The sequence below is a fragment of the Bos indicus genome, chromosome X (assembly GCF_029378745.1).
Source record: "Bos indicus isolate NIAB-ARS_2022 breed Sahiwal x Tharparkar chromosome X, NIAB-ARS_B.indTharparkar_mat_pri_1.0, whole genome shotgun sequence".
Lineage (NCBI taxonomy): Eukaryota > Metazoa > Chordata > Mammalia > Artiodactyla > Bovidae > Bos > Bos indicus.
Window position 1 is genome coordinate 9231736 of NC_091789.1, and position 26448 is coordinate 9258183.

Consider the following 26448-nt stretch of genomic DNA (forward strand, 5'->3'; position numbering starts at 1 on the left):
CAATCCCTATCCACCGTCACCTAGTTGCCTTCCACAAATGCAATAATAATAATCCATTTATTTGAATATTTCCAGAGAAATTCTATGCATCTTCAAGCATATATAGGCTTCCCTTGTAGCTCAGTTGGTAAAGAATTTGCCTGCAATGCAGGAGACCTGGGTACGATTCCTGGGTTGGGAAGATCCCTTGGAGAAGGAAATGGCAACCCACTCCAGTATTCTTGCCTGGAGAATCCCACGGAAAGAGGAGCCTGGTGGGTTACAGTCCATGGGGTCACAAGAGTCAGACACAACTTGGCAACAACAGACTAGACTAGACAAGACAAGCATATTATACATGTAGTTCCATGTAAAACCACACACCAAGTGTAGTGTACCAGACATCACTGCTTTTAAACTGCAGGTTGTGACCAATTAGTTGATTAGGAAATTAATTTACTGGATTACAAATTAATGTTAGAAAGACATTAAATAAGATAGAAAATGTCAGAGTGCATTGTTTATAGTAGGGGTAGATACTGCCTTGTGAAATTTTTTTCTAGTTCTTTTGTTTGTTTGTTTGTTTGTTTGTTTAGAGATTCATTGAGAACTGGGTCACAAGGTAAACTGTATTTCTTACTCTGGGTCACAGTAATCCAAGTCTATGCCCCAACCAGTAATGCTGAAGAAGCTGAAGTTGAACGGTTCTATGAAGACCTACAAGACCTTTTAGAACTAACACCCAAAAAAGATGTCCTTTTAATTATAGGGGACTGGAAGGCAAAAGTAGGAAGTCATGAAACACCTGGAGTAACAGGCAAATTTCACCATGGAATATGGAATGAAGCAGGGCAAAGGCTAATAGAGTTTTGCCAAGAGAACGCACTGGTCATAGCAAACACCCTCTTCCAACAACACAAGAGAAGACTCTACACATGGACATCACCAGATGGTCAATACCGAAATCAGATTGATTATATTCTTTGCAGTCAAAGATGGAGAAGCTCTATACAGTCAGCAAAAACAAGACCGGGAGCTGACTGTGGCTCATATCATGAACTCCTTATTGCCAAATTCAGACTTAAATTGAAGAAAGTAGGGAAAACCACTAGACCATTCAGATATGACCTAAATCAAATCCCTTATGATTATACAGTGGAAGTGAGAAATAGATTTAAGGGACTAGATCTGATAGAGTGCCTGATGAACCATGGACAGAGGTTCATGCCATTGTACAGGAGACAGGGATCAAGACAATCCCCATGGAAAAGAAATGCAAAAAAGCAAAATGGATGTCTGGGGAGGCCTTATAAATAGCTGTGAAAAGAAGAGAAGGGAAAAGCAAAGGAGAAAAGGAAAGATACAAGCATCTGAATGCAGAGTTCCAAAGAATAGCAAGAAGAGATAAGAAAGCCTTCCTCAGTGATCAGTGCAAAGAAATAGAGGAAAACAACAGAATGGGACAGACTAGAGATCTCTTCAAGAAAATTAGAGATACCAAGGGAACATTTCATGCAAAGATGGGCTTGATAAAGGACAGAAATGGTATGGACCTAACAGAAGCAGAAGATATTACGAAGAGGTGGCAAGAATATACAGAAGACTGTACAAAAAAGATCTTCATGACCAAGATAATCACGATGGTGTGATCACTCACCTAGAGCTGGACATCCTGGAATGTGAAGTCAAGTGGGCCTTAGAAATCATCACTACGAACAAAGCTAGTGGAGGTGATGGCATTCCAGTTGACCTATTTCAAATCCTAAAAGATGATGCTGTGAAAGTGCTGCACTCAATATGCCAGCAAATTTGGAAAACTCAGCAGTAGCCACAGGACGGGAAAAGGTCAGTTTTCATTCTCGTCCCAAAGAAAGGCAATGCCAAAGAATGCTCACACTACCACACAATTGCACTCATCTCACACGCTAGTAAAGTAATGCTCAAAACTCTCCAAGCCAGGCTTCAGCAATACATGAACCATGAACTTCCAGATGTTCAAGCTGGTTTTAGAAAAGGCAGAGGAACCAGAGATCAAATTGCCAACATCTGCTGGATCATAGAAAAAGCAAGAGAATTCCAGAAAAAACATCTATTTCTGCTTTATTGACTATGCCAAAGCCTTTGACTGTGTGGATCATAGTAAACTGTGGAAAATTCTGAAAGAGATGGGAATACCAGACCACCTGATCTGCCTCTTGAGAAATCTGTATGCAGGTCAGGAAGCAACAGTCAGAACCGGACATGGAACAACAGACTAGTTCCAAATAGGAAAAGGAGTACGTCAAGGCTGTATATTGTCTCCCTGCTTATTTAACTTATTGCAGAGTACATCATGAGAAACGCTGGACTGGAAGAAGCACAAGCTGGAGTCAAGATTGCCAGGAGAAATATCAATAACCTCAGATATGCAGATGACACCATCGTTATGGCAGAAAGTGAAGAGGAACTAAAGAGCCTCTTGATGAAAATGAAAGAGGAGAGTGAAAAAGTTGGCTTAAACCTCAACATTCAGAAAACTAAGATCATGGCATCTGATACCATCACTTCATGGCAAATAGACGGGGAAACAGTGGAAACAGTGTCAGACTTTATTTTTTTGGGCTCCAAAATCATTGCAGATGGTGACTGCAGCCATGAAATTAAAAAACGCTTACTCCCTGGAAAGAAAGTTATGACCAACCTAGATAGCATAATCAAAAGCAGAGATATTAGTTTGCCAACAAAGGTCCATCTAGTCAAGGCTATTGTTTTTCCAGTGGTCATGTATGGATGTGAAAGTTGGACTATAAAGAAAGCTGAGTGCTGAAGAATTGATGCTTTTGAACTGTGGTGTTGGAGAAGACTCTTGAGAGTCCCTTGGACTGCAAGGAGATCCAACCAGTTCATTCTAAAGGAGATCAGGTCTGGGTGTTCTTTGGAAGGACTGATGCTAAAGCTGAAACTCTAATACTTTGGCCATCTCATGCAAAGAGTTGACTCATTGGAAAAGACTCTGATGCTGGGAGGGATTGGGGGCAGGAGTAAAAGTGGATGACAGAGGATGAGATGGCTGGATGGCATCACTGACTCGATGGACATAAGTTTGTGTGAACTCCAGGAGTTGGTGATGGACAGGGAGGCCTGGCGCGCTGCAATTCATGGGGTTGCAAAGAGTCGGACACGACTGAGCTACTGAACTGAACTGAATATCGTATGGTGGATAAATGGAAGGGTTTGAAATCAGCCTGGGTTTAAGTCCTGGCTTTTCCACATACTAGCTAAATGACTTGGCCTATCCTCGTTGTTGGAGAAGGCAATGGCACCCCACTCCAGTACTCTTGCCTGGAAAATCCTATGGATGGAGGAGCCTGGTAGGCTGCAGTCCATAGGGGTCATTAAGAGTCGGACACGACTGAGCAACTTCACTTTCACTTTTCACTTTCATGCGTTGGAGAAGGAACTGGCAACCCACTCCAGTGTTCTTGCCTGGAGAATCCCAGGGATGGCGGAGCCTGGTGGGCTGCCGTCTCAGGGGTCGCACAGAGTCGGACACGACTGAAGCGACTCATCAGCAGCAGCAGCATCCTCGTTGTGCCTCAGTTTTTACATTTGTAGCTAAGGACATTATTAGTAGCTAAGTCAGAGAGTAGTTATGAGAATTAAATTCATTAATATCGCAAAAGAGTTAGAACAGTATCTAGGAGACAGTAAGAATTATGTGTTTGTTTAATACAACATTGGGTTTTATAAAATGATTTTTTGGCACCTATGCAACTTTTCATGTGATGCGCCTATATTTCCCTATTCATATGATGAGCTAGAGTAACAAAAGTCCTAATATTGAACTCTCCTTGCATCCCCAGTAAGAACTGCACTTAGTTGTAGTGTATTATTCTTTTACTATATTGCTGGACCTTGTTTGCCAGTATTTTACCTCAGAATTTTGTATCAGTATTCATTACTACAATTGGTTTGTAGATTTACTTTGTGATTTCTTTTTCTGCTTTAGATCTTGTTTTTCTTGCTTTCAAAAAATTAAAAGAAGATTTGGAAGAGTTCCCTTTTGTTATGCTCTGAAGACATTTAAGTAGCATTGGAATGATGTATGTGGTTCTTAAAGTTTTGGCAGTTTTGTCTATTTCTGCTACTTTCTTTGGTTTTGGTGGTTCTTTGAAAATTTTATTTCTATAATATAAATTAGAAAAGTTAGGTTTTCTCTTTTCTCAGGCCATTTTTGCCATTTATATTTGTTCTATAAAATCATTTATTCCACTCAGGTTAAGTATATCTTAAAAGAGGTACACAAAGTAGTCTCTTATGAATCATTTAACTTCCTCTTTATCTATAGTTATTTTGACATGCTTATTTCTTGTCTTCTTTTATTTTCTGCACTCTCTTATCTATTTTATTGCTTCCCCACCCCAGAATTGGCTCTTAGATTTATTTGTTAGTTCTAGTTTTTTTATGATACATATTTTCATCTTTTATTATACATATTTTAAAATCTGAAGGAAATGCCATTAAAAAAGATGATAAAAGGTTCAACTTCAGAATCAATAAATGACATGTAATTTAAAACATATAGTTATTACTGTTTTAAAATTTCATTGAAAAATTAGCAAAAATATTTTAAAGTAAATCATCTAGTGCTAGTTAGGGAAATGGTCACTCATGCTTTGCTAAATGGGTTAATATAAATTCAGAAGTACTTTGTTAATATCTCTCTTGAGTCTTAATATAAACATTATTGAGTCCTGTAATTTTATTTGCAAAAATCTACTATAAGGAAGAAATCAGAAAAAGACCAACATTTTGACCACAAAGATGCCAATTGTATTAACAGCATTTTTATACTAGTAAAACATTGGAAATGCTAATATTAAAAAATAAGGTATAGTTAAGATATGTTACATCTTAACTAATATATTTAAAATACTATTTAATTAAGACTTGGTAACATGGAACATGCCTGTTTTAATTCAACTGAAATAACAAGTTGCATGGATCCTTATAAAGCAGGAATTCCCAACCTGTGGGATCTAATCCCTGCTGACCTGAGGTGGAGCTGATATAACAATTAGAGAAATAAAGTGAAAGTGAAAGTCGCTCAATCATGTCCGACTCTTTGCAACCCCATGGACTATACAGTCTGCGGAATTTTCCAGGCCAGAATACTGGAGTGGGTAGCCTTTCCCTTCGCCAGGGGATTTTCCCAACTCAGGGATCGAACCCAGGTCTCTTGCATTGCAGGCGGGTCCTTCACCAGCTGAGTCACAATAGAAATAAAGTGCACAATAAGTGTAATGCATTTCAATCGTCCCTGAATCAACTCCCTTCCCCTAACCCTGTCCATGGAAAAATTATCTTCCAAGAAACTAGTTCCTGGTGCCAAAAAGGTTAAGGATCGCTATTATAAAGGAACACGATGTACTGTAAGCACATTAACACGTTCTGGATTTTTTGTTTGTATCTATCTATCATCTCCATCTACTTCCAGAAGCTATAAAATAGAGACAGTTGAATTTGATCACTTAAAAATATAAACCTCTATATCTACAAATACAAATGTACCATATGAACCTATTTCAAAAGGCAAATAACAAACTAGGAAAAACGCATAATATGTGTTTAGAGTTTTTTTTTTTTTACCCTTTATATATAAAAAGTTCTTGAAAATTAATTAGTATGAAAATCTGTATTACATATAGAATGGTAAACAACAAGGTTCTACTGTATAACACAGAGAACACTATTCAATATCTTGGGACAAACCGTAATGGAAAAGAATACAAAAAAGAATATATGTATGTATGTGGTGGCTCAGATGTACAGAAACCGCCTGCAATGCAGGAGTCTGATCCCTGGGTCAGGAAGATCCCCTGGAGGAAGGCATGGCAACCCACTCCAGTATTCTTGTCTGGAGAATCCTCATGGATAAAGGAGCCTGGCAGGCTATAGTCCATGGGGTCATAAAGACTTGGACATGACTGAGCAACTAAGCACACCTGTGTATAACTGAGTCATTTTAGTGTAGCACTGTAAATCAACTGTACTTCAATTAAAACTTAATTAAAAATGAAATAGAAAAATATGAATAGAAAAAACGGGTAAAGGATATCAACAGTTTAGAAAAAACGTATATGGTCTATTAACATACAAAATGATGTTCAAGTTCACTCATAGTTAAATTGCAAAATAATAGCACAAAATAGCACACTTCATGTAGCAGGTGGGGACATTTCATTCATTGCCAGTGTTGATAATCATACAGGAGAACACATGCATTGGTAGTGCTATATATAGCACTAGTAGGAAGAAAAATTGGTTTTGTACAGAGGAATTTTGTATTATCTATAGAAATTGCTAAATGTACATATCCTTGGCCCATCACTTCTACTTCTAAGGAATTATCTAACAGGTGTGCAAACACATGTGTGCAAGGATGTTAAGTACAGCATTGTTTTTAATATTAAAGCACTGGAAACTCAGATTTCCACAAATATAAGTCTAACTAAATAAAAAATGATACATAGAGAAGCAGAATACTATACAGCTATTAAAAAGAATAAGGCAGATCTATACTACAAACATGGGAAAATATCCATGATATAATCTTTAGTAGAAAAAAGTTATTGATTTTTTAAATTTTATGTTATCCCATTTGTATATATACAGAACATTTGGGGGGAATTATATATAAGATACTGTTAACACTGTTACCTCTCAAGAATGGCTTGATAATTTTTTGTCTTGCTGACACAATTGGAAGTCCTATCTGTGTATTTCCCAAAGTTATAATATTACCTAAAAGACTTATATGCCAGTTGATAATTTTTATTTTCTTGCAGGTGAAGGATGGAATATTTGTGATCCTGTGACTTCTATATTTTATATAGAAGCATAAAGAAGAAAGATTTTTCACTTTAAACATGCTTTTACTGTTTTAATTTTTAAAACATCAGTTGATACTACTTTAATACTAAAAAAAGTATTACTTTTAATACTAAAATTAAAATATCTAATTTTATAATGACTTGAAATTTCAGTATCATCAAATCTGTTCTCAATTGTAAGAGTACCACAGTCATCCCAGAAGTGTCTCACCCACAGATCAAGTAATCCCAATGACTTACACTCTTCCTCTGATCGTGTAACGTTTCCAAAGGAGCCATTACAAAGTCAACTGCACTGTCTTATACATGTCTAATGGGTCCACCAGAGCCATTAGGATGTCAGTTATATGGCAGGGCTTCTGTCGAAGCTATTACCAAGTCATTGCATTGTTTCACACACTTCCTTTGACATTCAGATGGTTCCTGAGGAACTGTTTACATTGCTGTGGAAGTGTCCTGTATAACTTACACTAGCAGGGGAAAACAAAAAAGCAAAAGAAAGAAATGTAAAATAAACAAATTCCTTTCATTAATTGCACATGAATGACCCCACATGGTCAAACATCAGAAGGAATAACTCCTTATTTTGGCATAAACTATTATATGTCATTCAAGAAACTCAGGTGTTAGGCTAGCTATTTTTTCACCACTCCTGCTGTTCTGATGGAGCAACTCAGGTTCTGAGAATGACAAATGCATGGCTATGATGGTATGGTGTTTATTGATAGCACATGGTATATTACCAGGTTTCTGCCATATGCACTAAGAAGCAATGGGGAGTAGTATTAATGGATTTTTTGGCTATCATGGGATTGTATCAGATAATCTGCTACCTGTAAAGTTCCAAGCACTGCATAGGGAGCTCAGCTGCCCAACAATCATGGAAATCAACAAGGCCTCTGAGTAGTTGAAATCCCAGCTCTATCTTAAGGGGCTACTCCAGTGACAGTAGGAAATACAATAGTATGGATTTAACCCTCAGCCAGGTCTGAACTGCTTCACTGAATTTCCTCTCAGTCGCCTCTACTTCGCAGAACAAGATTGTTGGCTATTAAAATGATATATCCCCTGGTGGCTCAGATGGTAAAGAATCTGCCTGCAATGCGAGAGACCTGGGTTTGATCCCTGGGTCAGAAAGATCCCCTGGAGAAGGAAATGGCGACCCATTCCAGTATTTTTGCCTGGAGAATTCCATGGACAGAGGAATCTGGTGGGCTACAGTCTGTGGGGTCACAAAGAGTTGGACAGGACTGAGCGACTAACACTTTCACCTTCACTCTCAAAATGATATATTATTTAAAGTAAGAAAAGTGCAAGGAAATGAGAAAGTGGGCTGAGTTCTGCTAGACTAGAGTTTCCTGGGATACCAGATGTTTCAGAAGCCACATTGTATGCCTGGTAAATCCTTGATAAAAGAGACTTTACCCTGGAGCATCTACCCCACAATACATGCATAATAAATTCTTTTTGTGTAACAAATAACCACACTAAGATGTATTGAGCATTTAATATATAACAGGCAAACTGTAAGGTGCTATATATTCATTTTCCCATTTAATCCTCACACACAAAAATGGAAATAGGTAATGTTTCCATTTGACAGACAAGCAAACTAAGACCTGGAAACCTTTAATTACTTGTCCAAGGACACACAGAGTTAAGATACAGAACCATGGTACAAACGTAGGACTATCTTACACCACAATCCATTTACTTAATCACTCACCATCAGAACAATGTTTATTTAGATTGCACTAATATAATAATTTTTACTTTGACAAATGAATTCACATCCCTTGTGTTCTCACAGCAAGCTGCACATATTTTTTATTATGGTTCTAAATTATATTACACTTAGCCTTCATTGTCTCCAGTAGACTTCTTTAGGTATATATGCCCACTTGACTCTGACCACCTGCATTGCAAACTGCTCCAAGAATCCAGTGGGTGGGTTCCCCAAAAGCTACATGTGTATTCCTAAATTTACTCCCTGGTTGTAGCTGATGGGACCAGTGGTAGACATCTGACTCAAGCTGGGAAAAGTATTCTATCTCACTGGAATTTAGAAATGGCATTGAAAAATATCCAGTTAATCTCAACTTCTTTCCCGAACATAAGAAATATAAACTGGGGAAATCTTTGCCAGGTTTTATGCTTGCTTTGTGGATGGAGATTTAGAGAAAGTAAATCTACAGAGACAGGATTGAAGGAAATGGATGCAGAAGCAAGAGGCAAAGGAACAGGCAATTCTTCTAATCTAGTTCCTTCTTTTGTCCTTGTCCCATGAAGCATTCACATGCCCCATTTTATAAATTTGCTTTTTTAGGTTTAAGTTAGCTCAAGTTGGTTTCTGTTACCTGCAATAACAATAAGGAATAATAAACAATTCTAACTCATAGGGCATCATTATTGTCCTCTAGACTGTAAATTCTGAGAGAGTGAAAGTTGTGTAGTGGTCATCTTTTATATATCCCCAGTCTCCAATACGGGCTTCCCTTGTGGCTCAGGTGGTAAAGAATCCGCCTGCAATGCGGGAGGCCTGGGTTTGATCCCTGGGTTGGGAAGATCCCCTGGAGGAGAGCATGGTACCCTCTCCAGTATTCTTGCCTGGAAAATCCCCATGGACAGAGGAGCCTGGAGGGCTGCAGTCCATGGGGTCACAAACAGTCAGACACGACTGAGTGACTAGGCCCAGCACAGCACACTCTCCAATACAGAGCCTGGCAAAGAGTAGTTGCTCAATAAATACTGTTTACACAGAAATATCATTAACAACAAGCGCGTAGCCATAGTAATTTCTTTGTGACATTATTACAGGTTAAAAATGCCTTTCTTTAACTATTTCCTTCTATTTAGCACCTTGATAAGCACTTTGACGTTTTCTAATCCAAATGTTTCATTTAGGCCACATGTGAAAAACACATTCCTGGAAATTGATTACTCAAATTTAGCTGCTAATATAGTTTTTTTTCTTCAACCTAATGTAGAGTCAAATATCATTATTGAGAAACACTCTAATCACTGATGTTAATGCTCAAGTAGGCCTGCCAAGTTCTTCTAAGAAAAGCCCACTATATTACCTGTCAGAGGTAGAGTCGTGTGTTAGATGACAAGAGGTTTGATTCACTGCAGCATTTCTATTAAGGGCTTCCCAAGTGGCATAGTTGGTAAAGAATCTGCCTGCCAATGTGGGAGATACAAGAAATGTGGGTTTGATCCCTGGGTTGGGAAGATCTCCTGGGGAAGGGAATGGCTACCCACTCCAGTATTCTTGCCTGGAAAATCCCATGAACAGAGGAGCCTGGCGGGCTACAGTTCATGGGATCACAAAGATTTGGACACAACTGAGCAATTGAACATGCACGCAACATTTCTATTTCGAGAACTACAAAATATATTATCTCTCAGTTTTAACTTTTAGAGTAAAGCATGGTGGTGGTGGTGGTTTAGTTGCTGTCATGTCCAACTCTTGCAAGTCCATCGATTATAGCCTGCCAGGCTTCTCTGTCCATGGGATTTCCCAGGCAAGAATACTGGAGTGGGTTGCCATGTCCTTCCCCCTAGGGAAATTCCTGATTTAGGGATCAAACCCTCATCTCCTACGTATTTTAGCCAGTCTCCTGCATTGTCGGTGGATTCTTTACTGACTGATCTACCAGGGAATCCCAAAGAGTAAAGTATATTCTTCATTTTTTAGTACCTATTGTTCTCTAGATTCAGTGGCTAAGTCCTTAAGAAAAAACAGTGAATAAACCAGGCTCTGTCTTCAAGTAGCTTCCCGTCTAGTACTTATTAAAAACCATTTTGAAGACAGAAGATAAACAACTCAAGTATTAGGCTACAATGAATAGTTACACTGGTAGTAATGTGAAATGGGAGTAGAAAAGGGGTAAAATGAATAAAGCTTTGTGACTGATATCAAAGTTTCCTGCTTATGGGCCTCAGGATGAAGCTGATTTGAGTAAATCTGCAGTTTTCCTAACAGATGATTAAGCATCAATACACAACAAAGAGTTTACTTAGGACATATCTGAGGGAATGGAAATAAAGTGCATTAGTGTTCTGACTGTCCTCTAAAAGCCAAGAAACCACATTCTCTTCTGTTACCTGCTGCTCTCCCTTCCCTGTGCTTCAGACCTCTCAGTTGGTTTCATTCGGAAAGTAAAGGTTATTTATTTTAATTTTTCATGGCTTAAAGCATATTGGAAACTTCAATTCAATTAAGGGTAACCAAACAGAGTTTACAAAAGTGAGAAAAAAATATAAATATTTTGAAAGGCTTGACTAATTAATTAAATGAAAGAAATAAGTCCTTACAGACATAATTTCAGAAATATAAGTAGAAAATGCAAGTCATAATAGCCTAGGATGAATAGAATTCAAAGTGTCTTTGAAACTGCATCTCAAATCTTTCCCAGTTGAAAAACCTACTCAAATTAACAAATTCCCCTACTTTCACTTCTCTCCCAAATTTATAGGAGTGAAGCTTAAATCATCCCAAATCAACCCCATGATATTATATCATTGCATCATCAATAATCTAAAAATCAGAATATATAGGAAGACAGAAACAAAATAAAATGTCATTGACACTAACTGAAGCACATGGATGGAGTGGCATGGAGTCTTAGGTTGTGAAGCATATAAATCCTAAAAATTTTAAGCTATTTTACTCTTTTCAAACATAGTATAGACAAACTCAAATTACTAGAATAGATTCCCTACCAGGCCTGCTTTCATGAATGCAGGAGATCAATGAGAAATAAATAGCAATATTTGCACACAAACATTAAGTTCAATTCATTGAAAATAACTTGTTTTTTTCAAATTAACATGCTTTTAGAAAAACCATTTACACTCTCATCTCAACTCAAACCTCCTCTGTAAGAATCTATGGAAATGCTGAAGGCAGGCCAGGCCTGGTTATCACTTATTGAAAATTTATGGAATCTAAATTGGTAAAATCTTACACAAGGTCATAAATAAGATTCGAAATTTTATACTCCTTACTGAAAATTGCTAGCAGGAGCAGAGTAAAACTTACAGAACTCTATCTAACTGAATAAAGTTGTTCATGTCTTATATTCATACATGAGTCAAAGGAGCTAAAAAGTCTGGCTATTTGAAAACAATCAATTGTATTTAGCTAACTTGTTTCTAAATTGCTGTTTTAAGTCTTCCTCCTATGTAAAATGCTGAAACAATAGAATCATTCTATAGATGGGTCATGAGGATGAAATGAGATAAAGATATTAAAAGTGTATTTGGAAATTATGAAGTACTGATCAATAAGAATAATGAACATTCTGACTATACTTATATGACACAACTGCTATCCTTTATATACATTCATTTATTCAGTGATCACAAAATCTTAGAGGTAGATAGTAATATCCTCCTGGTTTAACAGATGATGAAATTCAGGCACAGAAACATTATACAACTTTCCCAATATCACACAGCTGGGATTTAAATCTAAGCTGGGATTTAAATCTAAGTCTGGCTTCACAGTACAAACTATTTATCACTATGCTCTATTGAATCCTCTTTGGAGGTATACATTGGGCCAAAAGAGGCTGGCATTTACACTAGTTTTTAGCAGACTGGATCACTTTTTACCTTGGCAGTCCTGCCCAATTTTGTGGTACCCTATCCAATTTCTGAAATAAACCATAAGGGAGATAAACCTGTAAAGAAAAAGACAGGACACATATCCTTTACTCCTGAGTCTTCTAACTCGGTCTCAGTAAATAGTGTTACATGACCAAGGTAGATGGCTGATTAGACAGAAGGCGAAATGAAGCTGTACAGCCCCAAACATTCCCGAAAGTTCCCCAAACCTCCCAGGGATATGGCACATGAATACAGTACATACAGTGGCTCATCACAGTAAGCAGTTCTCATGGTGGGGTAGGATAATGTGCATTTTGCTAAAACTGATTCTAATACATCTTCCCCCTGATACATTTCCCCCAGTTGCTAACAAATTTTGAGTCATTGTCCTGTGGTCAGATGTGAGGGTTCCCCATCTCGCAAAGTACTTGATTTTCATCAAAATCATTTATAAATATTGTTTTAAGTATCCCTCTGCAAAGGGGCAAAGCCAGTGAGCACAATGAAGGCAAAAGTAAAAGGACATCAGTGTCCCCTCACTGAAGAATGACAACAGGTCTACAGAAAAGAATGAATGGCATTTCCTTCATTTGAAGGTGTTATTTATAATTGACAACAGGGACAGGGCTGTAGTGTGATTCTTAAGCCAAGCCAGAGCATTGGAAGGAAAAGCCCAAGGCCATTTGCCAGGTGGCATTGTGAAGTTATGACAGTATCTAAACTATACTAAATCAATGGCTAGAGTCATGCAAAAAACCATAGATGATGTAGAAAGTCATGAGGCCAAAACCAACCATACCTGATTTAAATCTCTACTCTCATGCTAAATCAGTGTTTCTCTATTCAACCTTAAATCTTGTCTTTGTCCTCAGCTCCTCCCTCACCTCCTCACTGTTACCATCAACACATACCCATGAAATCTTCCAGAGGAAAACAAACCAACAAGCTACCAATAAACTAATCTTTGACAGGTTAATGAACCAGGCCTGTGTGTTGTTGGCAGGGTTGAACTGTGCAGGCTGGTTGTCAGAGATGGGGTGAGGTAAAAACAATTTGTCATCAAATATTTGGAAACACTTGCCTTGAGTAGACCCAGCTTGAGCCTCCATGTCACAGCAAACAGGAGAGAATTTAAAACCTGTAGTAGCAAATATTTTTTACTAATTAATCCTTGTTCAACTCATCTGGGATTCTTCAATCTTTACTCTTCGTCCAATATTATTTTTTAAATAATAGATTCAATCAAAATACGATTCACATACCATAATGTTCACACTCCTAAAGTGGCTTTTAGTATTTTCAGAGTTGTGGAATTATTATCACTATCTAATTCCAGAGTAGTTTCGTCACCCCAGAAGAAACCCCAGACTTAGGGTCTTGCAGGAGTAGAAGAATGGTTGAGCCTAGGGGAAGTCTTTTCTTTTAATGTTTCAGCCCAGTGAACTTAGCATATATTCCTTTTGTGAGGTGTGAGGGCTTCCTAGGTGGCTCAGTGGTAAAGAATCTGCCTGCAAATGCAGGAGATGTGGGTTCTATCCCTGGGTTGGGAAGATACCCTGGAATGGGAAATGGCAACCCACTCCAGTATTCTTGTCTGGAAAATTTCATGCACAGAGGAGTCTGGTGGGCTACAGTCCATGGGGTTGTACAGAGTCAGACATGACTGTGGACTTACGCATGTGCGTGGGTGGTGAGATAAGGGAGAACAAGAAGTCTTGGAAATAGAGGAGCTCCTCTATTACCTGATGTCACATAAATTTGGTTGTTATTTTTCTGGTTTGATAGTTAAAGCCCAGAAAACTTTAGGGACCAGTGCAGGGTTTCCCAACATCCATGCTACTGCTGCTTCACTTACATGAATATGCATGACAGAGATCAAGTAGATTCCTTTCTCACTTCCACACTTTACCTCCTCCATACTCTTGGTCAAATTCAGCATTGCATATATACAAACATGAAAATAAACCTAAAATATCCAGACCATCAAGGATATTTGGTGATATTACAAAGTGTAATGGCCTCTCATTTAGGAAATGATATTCTAACTAGTGGACAAATGTCATTCCTGATTATATCTTTGTGGCCAATGTCCCCTCTGGGCTGGGGGAGGCAGAGGAGGACAGAACAGAAAGAACTGCAGGTACAGGGCTGTTGGCTACCTCTCTGGTACCTGAGAAAATACTAATTAGCCACTGCTGACAGACCAGGTCCCCACTGATGGGACCTATGAAATACAGACAAACAGAATGATGAGAAGAGTAGATAATGTGTTTAATAAGCATTAATGTGATTTTTATGAAAGGACTTTGTTCTTTTGTAGGGATAGAAAAGCAGGAAACAAAACAAATTAACCTCTTCCCAACAAATCAAAGTGACAAAAACTTTTCCATTTCTAAAAGTTTTAAGACAATAATACATAATTACAATTTAATGATACTGCCCTTATTACTTATTGTCTGGCAAATGGCTGATGGTAATTCACTTTGTTGTTTTTTTTTAATCATTTCAGCCTAATCTGGTTACTTTGCCTTTGTCTGTACACTTGACAGGTTAATCTGAATCAAAATAGAAAACACATACAAAATAGGCTTGGCTATACAGCTGTTCGCCTCATTGTTCATATATTGATACAAAGTCAAAATACATGAAATGAGTACTTCTAAAATAAATATCACTAGCATTGTACTAGAAAATAAAGATGAAAATAAAAGGTGAGTGATGAATAAGACATGCACAATATTGCTGATGATATAAGATTGATTTCCCTTGGGGGAAGAACCAGAAATAAAAAGTACTTTATTTATTATTGTAAATGAATGTGTCTATTTGCCTGATACTTAGGTACATGCCTTGTCCATGGGACCCTGCATTTTCATTTTGTATAGGAAATGAAAGGTATCAGATATAAGGAAGAAAAAACAAATCAAAGGCTAAAACCTACATTCTCTCTGGGTTTTCCATAAACTATTAATATAGGTGGTTATATTACCGTTCTCTCCATCAGACTTCCTTTCATGGTCAGTGTCAGTCAAGGACAATGCGGAGTTGGCCCGGCTGGACAAACAGGAACTATGCTCTGATTTCATCCCCCGGATCCACATTCTCAGCGCATGGTCAGGGGAGGCAGCGCCTTCTGTCTCCGTGTCCACATCAGATCCCATCTCTAGTTGGTAGCCATGCCGGGAAACACTGTGCATGTCTGTCTGGTAGCCAGAGCACAGAGTGTGAGGAGTCTCACAGAATTCCATCTCTGAGAAGAAACAAAGTTCAGAGGAAAAATTTAGAAGGAAACAAATACCTGGTCAAATTCTACTTTTTTGTCCTTATGTTCCATTCCTCCATTGTTAGTATTTATGTCTTTGCAAAGTTAGAATTCTGGCCATTTTATTTCTGGTAGCTAGGATTCTGTGCTTATTTTGCGCTTCTGTAGCTTAAAATTATGGGGTCGCACAGAGTCGGACATGACTGAAGTGACTTAGCAGCAGCAGCAGCTTAAAATTATGCTCCTGTTGATTCTTACAAGGTTCTGGCAAAAGCATGCCCCACATAGCTTTATAGCTACAATTTTAGATTACACAAATGTAATGAAATAAGTGAGTACAGGGGAGTATAAAGTGCAGAGAGCTGTCCTTTAAAAGATATTTCTCTTCTAGGAAGAATATATATGATCGTCAGAGCACACCTATGCTTAAAATATTAAAATTATTGCCTTTTCTAAGTATTTCATATACCTTAGAGTTAAGAATACATAATTCAATGTGAAAACTGTGAGGAAAAAGCATTAAGATTAAATATACTTTTCAAAAGTATTTTTCCCAAACACATTAGTCTAAACTGTAAAATTATGAGTACCTAATATCACTATTTCCTGTTGTCTCCAAAGAATATCGAGGCTGACTTTATGCTAGTTATTCTGTTTCATTCATTCTTTCAAGAAATACATAAAATCTTTCAATCGTAGATTATAACTCAGCAGTGCTTTGAGGGTTGGATCCCGCCCCCCGCCCCCCCAGCACCAAACTTCCCCTAAGCCTTAGAATCATAAAATATTTAGGATCTTAGAGATGATATAATGAATCCCCTCTGTCTACAGTTGAGGAAAATAAAGGCCAGAGGACAGACAGCACTGTCCATAGCCAATGTTGGGTAGCAACAGAGCCCTTTTTCCTAGAACATCTGCAATTGATGTCTGCTGGACACCAAGGAAGTGTCATCAACTTACTGCATGGATATCAGGCATTCATTCAGTTTTATAGTCGATTTTGCATTCACTTATGGCAAAGTGTCAAAAAGGGGGAAAGATGCTTTAACAGACCTTAATAAGTTAATGAAAAATGACCACATGCCAAGACATATCATCTGCAATGTCCATGTAATACTTAGATAAGGTAATCCGGGGATGTTGTACACTATATAGGATTTTCTCAGACTGACATCAGAGACAGGGTATGTCATTTGGCCAGGAAGAAGCTTAACTGAGTGCATCTAATCCTTAGCACATATCAATAAAATGCAAACCCTAAAATGAATTTAATTCTTTGAATACAGAAAGTGCTAGAATTTAGACTGACCATATTTAGACCAATTTAAACTGACTCTTCTAGAAAGACGAGTACAGAACACAAACAGGGTTTCTAAATGTCTATTTTGTGTGTGTGTGACATGTAATTGTCAAACGAGGGTTTAACAAATCAAATCTTAATGCTTATTCAATAGCCATTAGGTGTCCAGCACCATGTTCTGTGAAACATGTTGCAGGCAAATAAAGCTACTATATTGTATTAGGGAAAGTCAATTATAAATTTTTTCAGGGTTATTCATCACTGTTGAGGATGTTGCTTATCATTTTTGTGATGAATGTCTTTAAGAGTAATTCTGTTTTTCTACCAAAATTTTCTAAATTCCAAAGGAGTGATGTTTAAAAAAATAGGCATGGTTTCCACGTCATACACAAAACCTTATGAAACTGGGCTTTTCCTCGACATAAGGCTAAACGTAAAAATCCATCTTTCCCAATATAAATCTTAGTGATCTAGAACACTGTGATCAGTTAGTATTCATGCCTCTTACTTTCACAAAGCTATCCAATCCTGTGTAGTTGTTGCTGCAGCAACCTTGTCATGAACCTGTCAGTTTGGTTCATGAAGTTTATCTAGGCCTGTCAGCTTGGTTCACGAAGTTTATTTTGGCCTGGATTCACAACTTCCTTCCTTCCCCTAGACTAGTGGTTCCCAAACTTCTGCATGCTTCAGAATCACCTGAAAGGTTTGTCAAGAAACAGGTTGCTGTGCCTGCCCTCCCCCAACCTGTTTCAATGTCTTATTCAGCTGGTCTGTGGTAGAGCTAAAGAATCTGCATTTCTCACAAGTTCACAGGTAAAGGCTTATGCAATTTGCCCAGGGACCATACTTTGAAAACTTCTTCCCTACAGTTTTCTTAGAAATCAGTGGGAGCTAGGAAAATGGGAGAAGTCAGAGAGCAATCTTACTGTGGCATTACCAAAGATTTTGCAACAATTCAAATTCTATTTGGACACCAGCAAGAAAATTATTGAACTGAATTACTCTGAAGTGCCCCCCTCCCATCTATTTGCATGGATTCAGGGCATTAATTCCAGAATTTACTTTTAAAAGCACAAACCTTCATTTATTTTCACTCATACAATGATGTATGAGATGTGACTTTCCAAAGATTTTAATATACACATCTGAGTCATATTAAAGACATTCATTGGAAAAGGATGAGCAAATAAAAATAGAAAGCTAATTTGTCACTTCAGATAATAAAATAATAGAAAAGTTCTTTTAAAATAACCACTGATGGATGTAAGCAGAATCCCTCTTTGTTAAAGTGATTTTCCCCCCATTCAAAAAGAAATTTGAATGTGGATTTGTTCCCATCTAAGGAAAAGTGGTATAAAATTATGTAAGATTTCTATTAGAACAATGATTTGAATGCAAAGACTAAACACCACATTCCCTTAAACACAGTCAGATAAAAGTATACTTCCTTACCAATATGTAACTTTCAAAAGTAACAATCCAAGTAAGCTATCAGCTGCCTGTTTTCTGATGATAAAGAAAAAAGTTAAATAAATAAGAAAGAAAAGGAAAAGTTTCACTTATTTACAGTAAATGATATTCATTGAACAGCCTCACTTCCCTTTCTTGAAATCAATGTTACCATTGTAAATTATTTCCTTAAAAGCACAAATGTCTTGGTGGTATTCAAAATTCCCATAGGATGTACTTTCTATAAAAGCACTTACAAGGCACCATAAGTGGATGTTTTTAACCTTGCACATATAACCTTGTTACCTAAAATACTACTTTTTCCCAAGAGAAGATAAAGTTCAATTGGATTTAGTATAGATCTATTCTTACCAAAAAGCTAGCCACAAGAGAAATGTAAGTACAATCTTAGAATATCTAAGATGTAAATGGATAGACTGGCAACATGAGAAACTACATTTCAGGAGTAAACAGACAAAGAGGATCCCAAGTGAATGATGTATGTAGGCCTTATGAACATGTATTTAATTCTGATTGAAAGGAAAAACGATTTTGCAGCCTTGTAGGAGACAAATCTGAGCAGATTAATAAAGAGTTGAAATCAGTTTTTAAAATGGGCAAGAGATTCAAAGAGAAAATTCACAGAGAAAGATACAGGAAGGAACAAACAAATGAAAAGATGTTCAACATCATTAGTTATTAGGAAAGTACAAACTAAAACTATAATGAGATACCACTACAGACCTACCAGAATGGTTCAAAAGTTCTGATCACATCAGCTGTGGATCAACTACATACACTGCTGGTAAGAAAGTCAAATGGTACAATCACTTTGGAAAATAATCTGGCAGCTTCCTAAAGAGGTAAAGCTAAATTTAACAGGAGAACAAGGTACTTTGGGACATTTATCACAAAGAAATAAAAATTACTGTCTACACAAACACCTGTATGAGATTGTTCAGAAACTTTACTCAGTAACAGCTAAAAATTAGAAACAACCCAAGTGTCCATGAATAGCTAATAGGATGAATCATGTGGTATGTACATACTGTGGAATACTACTCAGTTAAAAAAAAAAAAGAACATTTGATATATAATACGATGCATGGACCTCAAAATAATTATGGTGAGTGAAAAAAAAAAAGACCAACAGAAGGTGTATGTACTGCATGTTTCCATTTAAATAAAATTCTATAAATGCAAACCTACCTGCAGTGATAGAAAGCCAATCAGTGGTTATGTCTAGGGGAAGAAAGTAAGGAAGAAATAGGGAACAAAGGGGCACAAAGATACCTTTGGGATATCTAAACCTCTGCCATCTTGACTGTGGCAATAGTCACACATGTGTATGCATACCAAAGTTTACCAGATTGTACACTTTACGTTTGTGTAGTTTATCGTTACTTCAGTTATACCTCTATACTTATTGTTTTTTTCAGTGCATTGTACTCCATAAGATGGGCTTCCGAGGTGGCTCAGTGGTAAAGAATCCACCTGCCAAGCAGGAGACATGGGTTTAATCCCTGGGTCAGAAAGATTCCCTGGAGGAGGAAATGGTAACCCACTTCAGTACTCTTGCCTGGAAAATCCAATGGACAGAGGAGGCTAGTAGGCTGTAATCCATGGGGTTGCAAAAGAGCTGGACATGACTTAGGGACTAAACAACAACAACGATAAGACCATACGATAGAGAGTTAGGAGACTGAAGAACCCCTTAGTTTTCACAAGTGGAGCCAAGGGTCTCTGAGCCAGAAGGAGGCTCAGCTTTTTTCCTCCTAGTGGTAGAAAGTACATGTAATAATGAACAGAAAGGTATTCAAAATGCTGTTCTGCTTACTTATAAGCTAAGAGGCACTCAAGGCTAAGTGACTCATGATTTGTCATTGATCCTCTTGGGAGCATTTTTTTCGTAAGGAACATAAGAGTTGAAAGTCAGTTTTAGAGGGGAAACTAAAGATGAAACTGATCACTGATGAGCTTTCAGCGGCTAAGGGAACATTCTGTAGTTGGGAATCATGAGACTAAGTTGAGTGGATCTGGCATGAAGAATCACTATCAGTTCAGTTCAGTCACTCAGTTGTGTCCGACTCTTTGCGACCTCATAAACTGCAGCACGCCAGTCCTCCCCATCCATCACCAACTCCCGGAGTTCACTCAAACTCATGTCCATCAAGTTGGTGATGCCATCCAGCCATCTCATCCTCTGTCATCCCCTTTTCCTCCTGTCCCCAATTCCCCCCAGCATTAGAGTCTTTTCCAATGAGTCAACTGTTCGTATGAGGTGGCCAAAGTACTGGAGTTTCAACTTTAGCATCATTCCTTCCAAAGAACACCCAGGACTGATGTCCTTTAGAATGGACTGGTTGGATCTCCTTGCAGAATCACTATGCTGCTGCTGCTGCTGCTAAGTCGCTTCAGTCGTGTCTGACTCTGTGCGACCCCATAGACGGCAGCTCACCAGGCTCCCCGGTCCCTGGGATTCTCCAGGCAAGAACACTGAGAAACTTCACTAAGTAACAGCTAAAAATTAGAAACAACCCAAGTGTCCATAAATAGCTAATAGGATGAATCATGTGGTATGTACATACTGTGGAATACTACTCAGTTAAAAAAAAAAAGAACATTTGATATATAATACGATGCATGGACCTCAAAATAATTATGGTGAGTGAAAAAAAAAAGACCAACAGAAGGTGTATGTACTGCATGTTTCCATTTAAATAAAATTCTATAAATGCAAACCTACCTGCAGTGATAGAAAGTGATAGAATGGAGTGGGTTGCCATTTCCTTCTCCAATGCAGAATCACATAGGTCTCTATTAATGCTAATGAGTTAATGATTTTTTAAAAATTCTAAAACATACTGAATAAAATGAACTACTATATATTCTTTATGAATCTAGGGATTGATCTTCAGGTGTTCAGCCTGAAGAAGTCATTTATCAAGACTTGAAAGAGAGAGTAATGGTTATTTATATCAGCATTTTTCTAGAAATGCCATTTCTGAGTTTCTGATAAGCTCAAGACTTTATTTTTCTTTCAATTCTACCTATCCACACTTCCTCTAAAAATGGAGCTTTAGGACATCGCACTCCAAATAAATCATTGGAAGTCAAAAAGGGTGATAAATCTTAGCCATGACCTGAGTGATTTGGAATATAACTTCCAAAGAATTTACTCTACTTCCAAAATAAGAAAGAGAGAGAGAGGTCATAAAATTATTATCCTTAATTACTGTAATTCATAACAAGCCTTATGGACTATATGCAAAGACAGGTGTTATTAATTAGCCATGTGATTTTTAGATAAGTCAATTAATATCTTGGGGCCTCAGTTTCCTCATTTGCAAAATGTTCAGGTCCAACTAGAAACAAATCTCTAGGTAAACTCTCTTGTAATAAAATTCTGTTAACTATAACTTAAGGCTGTTAGTGCAAAATGTGAAATGGTTAATATTTTCAAATGGGAAAAGTATTAGTGGTTCTATGGGTCAAGGTGCTAGTTATATTTCTACTGTGAAGGATAATCAGTCACATTAGCTAAGTAAGATCTTGTCATGATTACAAGTCTTACTATGTTAAAGCATTGATACAGCCTAGGTATCCATTGTGAATTGTAAGATTATTGATAAACAGAGTACATAAGCCATATCATGTAAAAAATCAATTTAGTAAATAGTTCCTCATGAAACATGAAATCATCAGTTTATGAACGTGGCTATTACAAAAATTACTCTATGGCAATGCATTGGAAATCCCATGGACAAATTAGCCTGGCGGGCTACAGTCCATGGGGGTCATAAGAGTTGGACACAATTTAGCAACTAAACCATCACCACTCTATGGCACAGTGAATAAAAATTCACACAATTAAAAAATACTACACAGCCACTAGTAACTCATTCCTGGCTCTAGGGAAATTTTCAATGAGTTATTATAGTCTTCAGCAAGAAATATGAAGAAGGGAAGGAAGGATAGAAAAAAAAAAGAGGGAAAGAGGGAATAAGGAAGGAAGGCAGAAGGAAGGAGGGAGAGAGATGGGGAGGGAGAGAAGAAGGTAGAAAGGATCAACACCAGACAGGAGGCAAATAATTTTCACAACTGGGTACCATTTTATATTTCTGTTTCGGGACTTTGAAAGGAAAATGATATCAAATTGTCAAACTAATCAGTTCATGTAAGTTTACTTAAACACAGTTCTGCTGAACACCCACTCAATTTCAAGTCGAAAACAAAACAAAATAGACTTCTCTGATTTTTCCTAGTCTTCGAAAATTAGCCCAATTTAACGTCTTCTTCTCTTACTTTGTGAAAAAGCTTTATCAAATCCACAGTACTACACTAGGCCCTGAACAGTGAGTTAACAGGACCATTTCATGTCCTTTGGCAATTTTCACAGAGAGCCTTTTTAAAGGTCCAAATGACAACAGAGTAATAAAGGTACACCACCCAGACCTGACCTTTATTTTTCTGCTCAGGCCTCATCAGCCTTTTCTAGGGCACAGGAGTAATAAATGGACTGCTCCCACATGCAAGTCTGGAGCCTGTGGGTATCAGAGGACTTAAATAACTAAGCTTCCTGAAGCCTAGTCTCCCCACCTCACAGCTCCAAATGCACTCATTATCTCGGTACTCAGGACCTACCAATTTTGCCTCATTTAATTTTCAAGATTTCTCCACCTTGTCAGTATAGTGAAAAATAAGGCAAAAAACCTGGGCAGAGTTAAAAGCCTAAAGTATAAACATTCATGCTTTGTGACTGATATTGTCTCACTGGAGCCATCCCAGAACGCAGTGAAAAGACCATGTTAATGTTAGAAAGGATGCACTCCAAAGTATAGTGAGTTGCGAATCTGTAAACATGGCCCAAACCAGAGAAGGGCACAGAATTACAGCATAATTCTTGGAGATGAGGTAGGAAGATGATGATGTGAGGCAGGAACTTGGAAGAAATAAAAAGGGACTTCAATCTTATTTAGATAGACATGAAAATATCCTTCAGCAACCTAAGAAGGAAGGAAATATGATGTGGGAATAAACAATTTCTGTTTATTTCCTTGAACAAATACTCATCTTACTGCAGGGTCCAGCTTAGACTGTACTCACATAAAATGGGAGAATTTTCTCTGAAGCTAATTCAGTTACCACAACAAAAAGGCCTGTTTTAGAGCCTTCGTGACAAGAGTCTAGAAAAAGATTCAGGGACTAGAAATGATGGTGGGAGGTCCTGGACTTCAACAGAAGTTTAGATCAATGAGAACCTATACAGGTTCCCTTTATTTCAACATTTCAAATGAGACAGAGACTTCCTGACCTAAATGAGAAATTTTCAGGGCTACTGAACACTGAAAATGCATGGTGCTCAATGGCCCTAAAAATTTCTCATTTCTTACCTATGCTGGTCCAATTTTCTGGCTATTCATATCACTCTGGAGCCTGAATTCTTATTGACTATTGTGGTCTTCCATGTATACTTGTGTATTTTCATTATGTTTACTAAGGATGTGAAGCTGTTTGTTTATTGTGTGCATTTTGAATGTATGCATGTGTGTGTGTAACAAACTGCATTAATTTGCAGCACAATACCATCTAGAGAAGTGAGAACAGTGAGCTAAAGAGTTAAATGACTGCTTTATTAAAACACTAGCAAATGCTTCAAACACATACTCTTTTTTTAATTTATTTTAATTTGAGGCTAATTACTTAACTATATTGTATCGGTTTTGCCATACATCGACATGGATCTCCCACAGGTGTACATGCGTTCCCCATCCTGAATCCCCCTCCCACTTCTCCCCATCCCATCCCTCTAGGGTCATCCCAGTGCACCAGCCCTGAGCCCCTGTCTCATGCATCGAACCTGGACTGGTGATTCGTTTCACATATGATAATATACATGTTTCAATGCCATTCTCCCAAATCATCCCACCCTCGTCCTCTCCCACAGAGTCCCAAAGACTGTTCTATACATCTGAGTCTCTTTTGCTGTCTTGCATACAGGGTTATTGTTACCATCTTTCTAAATTCCATATATATATGTTAGTATACTATATTGGTGTTTTCCTTTCTGGCTTACTTCACTCTGTATAATAGGCTCCAGTTTCATCCACCTCATTAGAACTGATTCAAATGTATTCTTTATAACAGCTGAGTAATATTCCATTGTGTATATGTACCACAGCTTTGTTATCCATTTGTCTGCTGATGGACATCTAGGTTGCTACCATGTCCTGGCTATTATAAACAGTGCTGTGATGAACACTGGGGTACACGTGTCTCTTTCAATTCTGGTTTCCTCACTGTGTATGCCCAGCAGTGGGATTGCTGGGTCATATGTCAATTCTATTTCCAGCTTTTTAGGGAATCTCCACACTGTTCTCCACAGTGGCTGTACTAGTTTGCATTCCCATCAACAGTGGGAATTTTTCTCCACACCCTTTTCTCCACAACCTCTCTAGCATTTATTGCTTGTAGATTTTTGGATAGCAGCCATTCTGACTGGCATGAAATGGTACCTCATTGTGGTTTTGATTTGCATTTCTCTGATAATGAGTGATGTTGAGCATCTTTTCATGTGTTTGCTAGCCATCTGTATGTCTTCTTTGGAGAAATGTCTGTTTAATTCTTTGGCCCATTTTTTGACTGGGTCTTTTATTTTTCTGGAATTGAGCTGCAGGTGTTGCTTGTATATTTTTGAGATTAATTCTTTGTCCATTGCTTCATTTGCTATTATTTTCTCCCATTCTGAAGGCTGTCTTTTCACCAGGCTTATAGTTTCCTTTGTTGTACAGAAGCTTTTAATTTTACTTAGGTCCCATTTGTTTATTTTTGCTTTTATTTCCAATATTCTGGGAGGTGGGTCATAGAGGATCCTGCTGTGATTTATGTTGGAGAGTGTTTTGCCTATGTTCTCCTCTAGCAGTTTTATAGTTTCTGGTCTTACATTTAGATCTTTAATCCATTTTGGGTTTATTTTTGTGTATGGTGTTAGAAAGTGTTCTAGTTTCCTGCTTTTACAAGTGGTTGGCCAGTTTTCCCAGCACCACTTGTTAAAGAGATTGTCTTTTCTCCATTGTGTATTCTTGCCTCCTTTGTCAAAGATAAGGTGTCCATAGGTGCATGGATTTATCTCTGGGCTTTCTATTTTGTTCCATTGATCTATATTTCTGTCTTTGTGCCAGTACCATACTGTCTTGATGACTATGGCTTTGTAGTAGAGCCTGAAGTCAGGGATTGATAGGGATTGCATTGAATCTATAGATTGCTTTGGGTAGTATACTCATTTTCACTATATTGATTCTTCTGATCCATGAACACAGTATATTTCTCCATGTATTTGTGTCCTCTTTGATTTCTTTCATCAGTGTTTTATAGTTTTCTATATATAGGTCTTTAGTTTCTTTAGGTAGATATATTCCTAAGTATTTTATTGTTTTCATTGCAATGGTGAATGGAATTGTTTCCTTAATTTCTCTTTCTGTTTTCTCATTGTTAATGTATAGGAATGCAAGGGATTTCTGTGTGTTTATTTTATATCCTGCAACTTTACTATATTCATTGATTAGCTCTAGTAATTTTCTGGTGGAGTCTTTAGGGTTTTCTATGTAGAGGATCATGTTATCTGAAAACAGAGAGAGTTTTACTTCTTCTTTTCCAATTTAGATTCCTTTTATTTCTTTTTTGCTCTGATTGCTGAGGCCAAAACTTCCAAAACTATGTTGAATAGTAGTGGTGAGAGTGGGCACCCTTGTCTTGTTCCTGACTTTGGGGGAAATGCTTTCAATTTTTCACCATTGAGGATAACATTTGCTGTTGGTTTGTCATATATAGCTTTTATTATGTTGAGGTATGCTCCTTCTATTCCTGCTTTCTGGAGAGTTTTTATCATAAATGGATGTTGAATTTTGTCAAAGGCTTTCTCTGCATCTATTGAGATATCATATGGTTTTTATCTTTCGATTTGTTAATATGGT

At 37.6% G+C, this 26448-nt stretch overlaps 1 protein-coding gene across 5 annotated transcripts in view; it reads right to left on the reverse strand.

Annotated features, from left to right (window-relative positions):
- The window catches only part of TENM1 (teneurin transmembrane protein 1), a 909292-nt gene that overhangs the window by 547504 nt on the left and 335340 nt on the right, over positions 1–26448 (reverse strand). For 4 of the 5 annotated variants that reach the window (XM_070784168.1, XM_070784167.1, XM_070784165.1 and 1 more), the window contains exons 5-6: positions 15454–15714; positions 13546–13602 (exon numbers count right to left, since the gene is read on the reverse strand). In XM_070784168.1, the coding sequence (XP_070640269.1) occupies positions 13546–13602; positions 15454–15714 (318 nt within the window). The remainder of the gene's footprint in view (positions 1–13545; positions 13603–15453; positions 15715–26448) is intronic. The other variant, XM_070784169.1, reaches the window with a different exon arrangement.